The 10,621-nt window shown below is 46.1% G+C and overlaps 2 protein-coding genes across 4 annotated transcripts in view; both read left to right on the plus strand.

Moving 5' to 3' along the window:
* CPXM1 (carboxypeptidase X, M14 family member 1) overlaps positions 1 to 2,794 on the plus strand; it is a 28,589-nt gene extending 25,795 nt beyond the window's left edge. The window contains exon 14 of the mRNA XM_060692254.2: positions 609 to 2,794. Coding sequence (XP_060548237.2) covers positions 609 to 871 — 263 coding nt within the window. The 3' untranslated portion in view covers positions 872 to 2,794. The remainder of the gene's footprint in view (positions 1 to 608) is intronic.
* A 2,816-nt stretch (positions 2,795 to 5,610) lies between these two features.
* LOC132712009 (putative N-acetyltransferase camello) lies at positions 5,611 to 9,253 on the plus strand. Of its 3 annotated transcripts, XR_015729128.1 has the most exons (3): positions 5,614 to 5,925; positions 7,268 to 8,452; positions 8,622 to 8,803. XR_015729128.1 is itself a non-coding variant. In XM_060692257.2 (2 exons), exon 2 carries the CDS (start codon positions 7,320 to 7,322, stop codon positions 7,983 to 7,985), a length of 666 nt encoding a protein of 221 aa, XP_060548240.1. In that variant the 5' UTR covers positions 5,611 to 5,925; positions 7,268 to 7,319; the 3' UTR covers positions 7,986 to 9,253. The 3 variants fall into 3 exon arrangements, 2 of the variants coding, with proteins under 2 accessions (XP_060548240.1, XP_060548242.1); XM_060692257.2 differs by having other exon boundaries at positions 5,611 to 5,925; positions 7,268 to 9,253; XM_060692259.2 differs by having other exon boundaries at positions 5,829 to 6,149; positions 7,268 to 9,253.
* Positions 9,254 to 10,621: the final 1,368 nt, after the last annotated feature.

Consider the following 10,621-nt stretch of genomic DNA (forward strand, 5'->3'; position numbering starts at 1 on the left):
GCAGACGTCTCATGACCCAACTAAGTAATGTCATCAGTGCTGTTGAACATTTACTGATGATGTTACTTAGTTGGGTTATGAAATGTCTGGAAGAAAACTGCACCAGGGACCCCGGTCCTTCCTCCTGCTCCTCTCCACAAATCCCACTCCCTTCTAGCACTAATAATATTCCCTAGCTGGGTAAGGAAACAACCAGGCGCAAAGAGCACCAAGGAACCCATAGTCCTCCTCCTCCTCCCCTTCCTCCTCCTCCTCCTCCTCCTCCTCCTCCTCCTCCTCCTCCTCCTCCTCCTCCCCTCCTCCTCCTCCTCCTCCTCTTCCTCTTCCTCCTTCTCCTCTCCACAAACCCCATTCCCTTTTGGCACTGATAATATTCCCTAGCTGGGTAAGGAAACATCTGCAAGAAAGCCAAGCTCAGAGAGCACTAACAAACCCACAGTTGTCATCCTCCTCCTTCTCCTCCCCCTTCCTCCTCTTCCTCCTCCTCCTCCTCCTCTTCCTCCTCCTCCTCTCCACAAACCCCATTCCCTTTTGGCACTGATAATATTCCCTAGCTGGGTCATGAGACGTCTCCAAGAAAGCATTCTCGTGCATTTCTCCCCTGGCAGCTTTCGATGGGGACTACTGGCGCCTGCTCAATCCCGGAGAATACGAGGTGACCGCCACGGCCGAGGGCTACCACCCCGTCACCCGAACCTGCCACGTCACTTACGAGGACAACCCCACCATCTGCGACTTCCGCCTGACCAAGACCCCCAAGCAGCGTCTGCGAGAGATCCTGGCCAAAGGCGGGAAGGTGCCCAAGGACCTCGCTTTGCGTCTCCGCCAGCTGCGTCTGCGTCAACTGCAGGCAAACGGACAGGCCCAGTGAGGGCAAGGAAGGGCCGTCAGGCAGCAGCAGCGCCCCGAGGAGAACGTGGCTCTCGGGCCCTTCTTCCGCCTGGGGCCCTTTTGGTTTGGGGAGGCTGCGAGAATGCCGGCCCTCGGCCCACAAACGATGAATGCGCCTCCTGGAACTTTCAAACAAACTGAGATCTCCTAGCCAGGCATTTTACGGAGAAATATTGTTGATAGGTTTACAAATACCTGAACATTTTTCTTTCCTCCCTCTCCTTTTCCCCTCTCTTTCGTTTCCGTTTACTTCCTCCATTTCCTTTCCCTCCTTCCTTTCTCTTTCTCCTTCCTTCATTCCTCCATTTCCTTCCTTCCTTTGCATCTTTCCTTTCATTGTCTTTCTCTTAGCATTTCCTTCCGCGCTCCCTTTTTCCTTTGTTTCCTTTTCTTTTCCCCCTTTCTTTCTTCCCTTCCTTCCATCCTCCGCACTTCCTTCCTTCCTCTCCTCCTTCTTCTTCCTTCTCATTCCCTTCTCCTTCCTTCCTTCTCCCCTCCTTCCTTCCTCTCATCCCCATCTCTTTCTTTCCTTTCTACCTTCCTTGCTCCCTCACTCCTTGCTTGCTTGCTTCCTCTCATCCCCATCTCCTTTCCTTCCTTCCTTCCCTTTTTTCCTTCCTCTACATTTCCTCCTGTCCTCTCTCTCGCCTTCATTTCTTCTCATCCTCTTTTCCACCCTCCCTCCCTTTCTCCCTCCCTTCTTCCCTCTTTGCTTCCTCTCATCCCCATCTCCTTTCCTTCCTTCCTTCCCTTCCTCTACATTTCCTCTCTCGCCTCCCTTCATTTCTTCTTCTCATCCCCTTTTCCTTCCTTCCTCCCTCTCTCCTCCCTTCCTTCCTCCCTCCCTTCCTTCCTTCCTTCCTTCCTCTACACTTCCTTCCTTCCTCCCTCTCTCCTTCCTGCCTCCCTTCCCTCTGTGTCAAACACAGACGTCAGTTCCATCTTAAGACCGACTGCCTATAAGTCACTCAGAAAACAGGGATGAATTTCTAGAGCTGCCTGGGTTCTTCGAAGCAGACACCTATATAATCCTTTTTTCCCCCTTTTCTGTTCTGCCTTAACCTCAGAATTGAAGGAGCTGCTTGTCACGACTTTAAAGCAGAGAATGTGCTCCGCTCTTTTCTCTTATTCCTTCATCTCTCCCACAGTTGAATTCCGGACATAATAAACTGAAGATGCAGGATATCGTGGCTAAAAGACTACAGGCAGTCCTCGACTTACGATCACCATTGACCCCCCCCCACACACACACACACTTCTGTAGCTAAGCGAGACAGTTGTTCAGTGAGTTTCGTCCCATTCCTGCTACAATTGCAAAACGAATCCCTGCATTCGTTAAGTGGATCACGTGGTTGTTAAGTGAATCCGGCTTCCCAGTTGACTTTGCTCGTCAGAAAGGGGATCGCGTGACCCCGGGATACTGCAGCCGTCATAAATATGAGTTGGCAAGTGTCTAGATTTTGATCACGTGACCCTGGGGACACTGCAACGGTCGTAAGTGTGAAAAACGGTCCTAAGTCACTTTTTCCAGTGCCGTTGTAACTTCGAACGGTCACTAAATGAACCGTTGTAAATCGAGGACTGCCTGTACACCTTCTACATCTTAGTCTCCTACCCCACCTCCCCCGTCTCTGTATTCTACATGGTTTTCTTAAGACCCAAGTACTGGAATGACGCAAAATATCTCACAGCTTTGTGCTGGCAGGCTGGTCCTGGCAGAACAAGTTGTCCTTCTCCGGATCGGAGGCCACGGGGTGCTTGCGGGCAACGTTTGGGGCGGGCAGGAGAATCCTGGCTTATGAGAATGGTTTCCATGAAAATGCGGGCATTGCCGTGCCCTTGCAAGTCAAGGGGCTTTCGAAGAGTTTTACCGAATAAATTCTTTGGATATTTAATCTTCCCAGGTTATGTGCCACCGCTTTTTATTCTCTCGCCTTCCCAGGAAGACAAAGGCAACACACCGAATTGCCAAGTAGTGTAATCACATGTCCTTGCCGGTTTGTTGTGGATTTAATAAGACCAACACAACTTTTCTGGGTTAATCAGAGACAATGTATATTGCGCAATAGGTTCAGACAGGTATTGCTACCTAAAGAATCCGAGCAAAGTAATGAACATGAGAGTCCAACTTTATACAGCTTCAAACAAAGGATTCTGTTAACTCAGCAATTCATATGATCATATACATTTGTCATTTTTAATTGACATTTCCTAATTACCGTTTCATATTATTCTTTGGCAACAGCCATAATTCTTTATGTAGATTACTGAAGCATATTTTCAAATTATCTCTTGTTGATATTACATGTGGTCATCCTTGATCTCTTTAACCTTCAAACTGTATATCACCAAATGCTTGTATCTCTGACAACTGAGGGGCCCCTTCTTCTGAATGTTTCTACTTCAAAGGAATTCTCTCCTTTCAACTGGAGATAATTGGCTTCCCTCAAACAAGCACATTTCCTTTCTTAAAGAGGGCCCTTCAGCGATCATCCAGCTGGACTCGCATTTACCTACCTACATTAGGTTAGGGCCCAGTGTATGATCTGCCCCAAAATATTATTGAGTTGTCAGCCCAATGAAGAGTGGAAAAATGAAACGGGCTTATGATTGTGAAGTTGGGAGGGGATGATTTGGGGTAGCATTTCTTAAAGTGGGTGGACTTCAACTCCCAGCCAGCATGTGATGCCCAGAAAAACAGAAGGGGTTTCTAGGTATGGTCTCAATGTGGGCCACTTCTGTGTGAGATGGGCGGCTATACAATATGAGAGAGACAGACAGAGACAGAGGGAGGTTAGAGGAAGGCAAACAAACAGAATGGAGATAGATATAGTGGAGATGATGATAGATAGATAGATAACATAGATAACATAAGGCAGGTGGGCAGAAAAACAGAAGGAGAAATGTACTGATATGGAATGATAGGACCAAACAACATTCCTGGGTCAGCCAGAGACAGTTTTTATTGCGCAAGGTTCAGAGGCAGATTGGTTCTTGCTATCTGAACAAAGAAAGAGCCCTGGTAGGACTGCTTTTATACATATCCAAGACAAAGGACTTTGCTGGCACAGCAGTTTTCCATATATGGTTAACATACATCCATTATAAGATAATTGACATTTCCTAATTACTAAATTCCTATATTATTTTCTAGTTCATAAGATTATCGTAGCTAAACATCCTTTATTAGTTCTGTGATTGCTGATGCATAGATTTATGTCTTCCTTGGTTCCATATGGATGTCCTTACATCCTTGACAACTAGGCCCCTTCAGAAGATATATATATATATTACCCAGGATGTCCTTGACAACTAGGTCCCTTCAGAAGATATATATATATTATCCAGGATGTAATTTATCTGACTTAGTGTAATCTTCCAAACAAATATTGTTCTTCCAAGCCAGCACATTTCTTTCTTACAATAGAGAGGGCCTTTTAGAGTTCATGGGGCTAAGCACGTTTTTCCCTTATAATAATGTGAATAGAGAGGGTCCTTTAGAGTCCATGTAGCTGACTCTGTATGATTCCTATTTTATTTACCTTATTCACATTAGTACACTGATGGATAATACAAGATAGATAGATAGATAGATAGATAGATAGATAGATAGATAGATAGATAGATAGATACAGACAGACGATAGACAGACAGACAGACAGACAGACAGACAGATATAGATAGGAGATAGATAGATAGATAGATAGATAGATAGATAGATAGATAGATAGATAGATAGATAGATAGATACAGACAGACGATAGACAGACAGACAGACAGACAGACAGACAGACAGACAGATATAGATAGGAGATAGATAGATAGATAGATAGATAGATAGATAGATAGATAGATAGATAGATAGATAGATAGATAGATAGATAGATATGGTACTAGTAGGTAGATAATAAGTGATTTTATTTTTATTTTATTTTATTTCAAATTTATATACCGCACCTTCTCCCAAGGGACTCAGGGCGGTGTACAGCCAGATAAAAACATACAATACAAACATTAAGAACAATTAAAAGAATATATATTAATTTGATAATTAATTTAATTTAATTTGATAAGTGTTGGAAGAAATATCCATCTGGCTCAATTCCAAGCTGGGAAAAAGACACTGGAAATGTGGAGGCTGATTGGAAAGATGGTTTAATGGTGAAGCAGAAGCACATGGGTGATTCTGGGTAACTGACCACATGGAGTTGAGAGTGGGGGGTATTTATACCTCCTCTTAGGCTTTGCACTTGAGTTTGCTGTTCCTGGGCCAGAACATGTCTTCTCATCCACGGAAATATAACATTCTCCCTTTTTAACGTTTCTCAAAATTTTTCATTCTTCTTGGAGAGGGTTGGGTGCTAACTTTCTACAATAGATAGATAATATAGATAAAATGGATAGATTAGATAGATAAGGTAGATAGATAAGATGGATAGAGAGAGAGAGAGAGAGAGAGAAAATAGAGAGAGGCAAATAAACAGAATGAAGATGGGGCAAAACTCATTTTAATTTATTTATTTTTATTTATTAACAAATATCTCACTTAGTAACATAAATGTTGGGCTCCACCGTAGTCCATAAATCGAGGACTACCAGCAGATAAAGCCACCACGTGACGGCTGCTTCACTCCCTATGCATCCTGGGAACCGTAGTCCAGACGCCTGAAAGGCCGCCTATTATTGCATTTATACGACGGGATCTGCGCCTGCGCGGCCGACGCCATTTGGGTGGAGCTCCCAAAGACCCTTTGGAGCCTCGGAGGCCTTTCCGCGGAAGGGCGCGCAGGCGCGTCGGCGAGCCGCACGTGCCAGCCCGGCTGGCCACGCCCCTTTAACCCAGCCTGGGAAGAACGAGTCCTCCGGTCTGGCGATTTTTTTTTTTTACCATAGAGGTGGGACTTGGCGGGGAGAGGCCGGAAGTGCGCTCGCCATCCGGAAATGACGACGTTCGAGGAGGCCAATGCGAGGCCGCGGCGTTTCTCCTGAGGAGAGCGGTGGAGGCCGCGGCGGTGGCGGCGCTCTCGCCCGCAGGTACTTGAGCCGCCGAGGGGCTGCAGGCCGAGGAAGGCTTCCTTATCCGGGCAAGGAGAGCGGGGTCGGCCCCCGGTGACTCGCTCGGCCGCCCGCCCGCGCGGGCCTTGCTTGCCCTCCAGTGGGAGTGGGTGGGGACTACAACTCCCATCGTCCGCGGCTAAGCGCAGGGGACTCCGGTTTCCTCCAGAGGCGCAAAGAACGGCCGTGATTTCCCTTCCACGGTTTGTTTTTTTCCCCCTCCGTGGTAGTGCAGCTGAATCAGAATAGAGCGGGGAGGGGACCTTAGAGGTCATCTAGTCCAACCCCACAAGCAGGAGACCCCGGCCCGCAGCATTTCAGACACAAGTGGCTGCCCAGTCTCTTCTTAACCAGTTTTAGCATTATTATTATTATTATTATCATTATTATCATTATTATCATTATTATCATTATTATTATTTAGTTATAAAACCAGTCTCTTCTTAAAAACCTCCAATGGATGGAGCACCCACAACTTCTGGTGGCAGGCTGTTCCACTGGTTAAATGTTCTCACTGTCAGGAAATTCCTCCTTATTTCTAGGTTGCTTCTCTCCTTGATTAGTTTCCATCTGTTGCTCCTTGTCCTGCCTTCAGGGGCTTTGGAGAATAATTTGACCCCCCTCTTCTTTATGGCAGCCCCTCAAATAGTGGAAGATTGTTATCATGTCATTTACAGAATACAGAATGACCGAGTTGGAAGAGACCTGGCTTGAAGGTCTTCTAGTCCAACCCTGAGGTCAATCAAGAGACCCTATAGTACCATTCCAGATTGTCCATTGCCTTTTAAAATCCTCCAGTGATGGAGCAGCCACAACTTCTGGTGGCAAGGAGTTCCACTGATTAATCGTTCTAACTGTGAAGAAATTTCTCCTTAGTTCTAGGTTGCTTCTCTCCTTGATTAAGAGAATCAACTTAGAACTAAGGAGAAATTTCTTGACAATATATTTAACCAGTGGAACAACTTGCCTCCAGAAGTTGTGGATGCTCCATCACTGGAAGTTTTAAAGAAGATGTTGGATAACCTTTGGTGTAGGGTTTCCTAAGCAGGGGGTTGGACTAGAAGACCTCCAAGGTCCCTCCCAACTCTATTATTCTATTCTATTCTATTCTATTCTATTCTATTCTATTCTATTCTATTCTATTCTATTCTATTCTATTCTATTCTATTATTCTATTCTATTCTATTCTATTCTATTCTATTCTAGTTCGGATGTATACATGTTTACGGCGAGAAAAACAAATCTTGCAAGTTGACCAGACACGAGAGATGCTTCATTGTCTTCTCCATTAACCGCCTTTCTTTTGATTTTATTTTTTAAGTGGGTCTCCGGATTCTCCTTGCTGCTCTTGACCCACCCCTGCCTGGCGCACCATGGTGTCTTACCACATCCGCGAGTACCGTCCCGGGGACTACGAGACGGTGCGTGACTTGTTCGCCACCGGGATGAGCGAGTACGTGCCCACTCTGTGCATTCACATGCTGAAGCAGCCTTGGGTCATTCTGATCCTGGCTTGCACCTTCAGCCTCCTGCTGACCAGCTCCAAGTCGTTGCTCCTACCCATCCTGGCTATCACCTTGCTGCTGGCCGTCGGCCGGCAACTCCTGGGTTACATCTGGTCGATGTACATCGACCACTGTCTCCAGAAGGACCTGCTGGACATCCAGGCCACGTACCTCGGCGACAGCGGCTCGTGCTTTTGGGTGGCCGAAGCGGACGAATGCGTGGTGGCCACCGTTGGGGCCAGACCTTCCGAAGAACAGCGCGACGAACTCATGTTGAAGCGGATGTCCGTTCGGAAGGATTACCGGGGTTTTGGCATCGCCAAAGCTCTCTGCAAGACTGTGATCTCTTTCGCCCAGGAACACGGCTACTCTTCCGTGGTGTTGAACACGCTTATGGTCCAGCATGAAGCCCGGGCAATGTACGAAGGGGTCGGCTTCCATAAATACCACCATTATGTCCTCCCCACGGTTTACGGCAGGCTGGCCAACTGTACAATTTCCAAGTATCGCTACGACATTCCCAGCACCGAGTGAGGAAACCGCCGGAGGGTTTGCCTCCCAGCAATTGGCTGCATCCGCCCTCGCGTCCCCTTTCTTCTTTCCTGCACCTAGGACACCAGGTGGAACCAACCAAGGGCAGGGCTTAGATTTGACACGCCCACAGGTTGTCGTAGGCTGGGTGACTTTGGGTCAATAACCAGGAGACCGTGAGCTCTAGTTCTGTCCTAAGCACAAAAACCAACTAGGTGACTTTGGATTAATAACCAGAAGACAGTGAGTTCTAGGCCTGCTTTAGATATGAATGCTGGCTGGGTGACTAGGCCAGTCACTCACTCTCAATCTAGTCCACCTCGCAGGGTTGTTGTAGGCTGGGTGACTTTAGGTCAATAACCAGGACATCGTGAGTTCTAGGCCTGCTTTAGACATTAAAGGTGACTGAGTCAGTCACTCACTCCCAGCCTAGTCCATTCAAAGGGTTTTTGGGAGCTGGGTGACTTTGGGTCAATAACCAGGGGACAGTGAGTTCTAGTTCTGTCCTAAGCACGAAAACCAACTACGTGACTTGGAGACAGTCTTGCTTTAGATATGAAAGCTGGCTGGGTGACAGGGTCAGTCACTCACTCTCAAGCTAGTCCACTCAAAGGGTTTTTGTGAGCTGGATGACTTTAGGTCAATAACCAGTAGACTGTGACTTCTAGTCCTGCTTTAGACATAAAAGCTGGGTTGGTCACTCATTCTCAACCTAAGTCCACCTCACAGGGTTGTTGTGAGCTGGGTGACTTTGGATCAATAACCAGGGGACAGTGAATTCTAGTTCTGTCCTAAGCACGAAAGCCATCTGGGTGACTTTGAGCCAGTCGTCAGGAGGCTCCAAGTTCTAATCCCGTTTTAGGCCCAAAAAACCAGCTGGGTGACTTTGGGCAACTCACCAGGCAACCGTGAGTTCTAGTCCTGCTTTAGGCACGAAAGCTGGCTGAATGTCTAGGCCAATCACTCACTCTCAACCTAATTCACCTCACAGAACTGTGGGGAAAATAGGAAGAGGAAGGACCAGTAGCTATGTTCGCCACCTTGAATTATATCTAAAAACAATAAAGGCAGGGTTTTTTAAAAAAAAAACACTTAAATTTGGTTTGAAAAAACAGCCTTGCAACATCGTAGTCCTTATTGTGCCTACGCTGATTTCGGAATGTCTCTTGCTGTCTGAGCGGTCACCCTGTTGTCTTTTGGGGGTGGGGTGTACTGTGCACTGGCGTTGTGCATTGTGGGAAAATAAATCTGATTATTCAGTAAAGTTGAAATATTTCTATGCCTGGTCCTTGTTTATCTTACGGCACTCTTGAGTTCGAGTCTGAGGGAATTGGAGAGGGGAGAAGTACAGCAGAAGCGTTTTTCGAATATCGTTTCTATTCTCCTATAATGCAATTATATTTATTTGTTAAATATATTCGCCACCTATCTCACCACGGGGCTGTTTTGAGCCGTTTACAATAATAAAACGAGGGAAAAAGATTAAAAATGTAAATACAATAACAAAGCAATAAGACACTAAAAACAATGGCACACAGGTGGTCCTCGACTTACAACCACAAACAGCCCAAAATTTCCATCGCGGACACTGAGTTTTTCCCCATTTTATGACCTTGCTTGCCACAGTTAAGTGAACCGCTGCAGTCATTAAGTTAGCCACCGGTCATTAAGCGAATCCGGCTTCCCCGTTGATCTTGCTCGTGAGAAAGTCACCAAAGGGGATCCCACGACCGTCGTAAATACAAGACAATGGCCATGTGTCTGAATTTTGGATTGCAGGACCAAGGGGGATGCTGCCATGGTCAGATGACAAACTGGCCGTAAATCACTTTTTTTCAGTGCCATTGTAACTTTGGTCACTAACTGAACCGTCATAAGTCGAGGACCGCCTGTAAAATGAAATTAAAAAGAAGGGCAGAAGGGAAACTGGAATCCCAGGTGGATATTTAAACAGTGGCTTTTTAATATTAGCAGATATGTAACTCGGCATGTTAGTGCCACAGTTAATAAGTCATCCACCCGTAATTAATTAAACCATTGTTTTAATTATGGTGATGCATGGAGAACTCATCAAATTTGCAGATGACACCAAGCTGGCAGGAATAGCCAACACTCCAGAAGATAAAGGCTTAAGATACAGAAGGATTTTTGACAGACTTGAAACATTGGGCCCTATCTAACAAAATGAAATTCAGTAGGGGGGAAAAAAATAAAGTTCTACATTTAGGCAAGAAAAACAAAATGCACAGGTACCGTATATGTGGCACCTTACTCAATAGTAGTAACTGTGTGAGGGATCTCGGAGTCCTAGTGGACAACCACTTAAATAGGAGCCAGCTGTGTGCAGCAGCTGCCAAAAAAGCCAGCACAGTCCTAGGCTGCATAAATGGATAAAATCAAGATCACGTGAAGTCTTAATACCACTTTATAAGGCCACACTTGGAATCCTGCATCCAGTTTTGGTCGCCACGATGTAAAAAAGATGCTGAGACTCTGGAAAGAGTGCAGAGAAGAGCAACCAAGAGGATTAAGGGATTGGAGGATAAAACATGAAGAACGGTTGCAGGAACTGGGCATGTCTAGTTTAATGGCGAGAAGGACCAGGGGAGACATGATAGCAGTCTTCCAATATCACAGGG

This window comes from Pantherophis guttatus, chromosome 8, assembly GCF_059756535.1.
Source record: "Pantherophis guttatus breed Tessera chromosome 8, ASM5975653v1, whole genome shotgun sequence".
Lineage (NCBI taxonomy): Eukaryota > Metazoa > Chordata > Lepidosauria > Squamata > Colubridae > Pantherophis > Pantherophis guttatus.

Coding starts and splice junctions, on each gene's coding strand:
- LOC132712009 (XM_060692257.2), top strand. CDS start 7,320: ATGGTGTCTTACCACATCCGCGAGTACCGTCCCGGGGACTACGAGACG.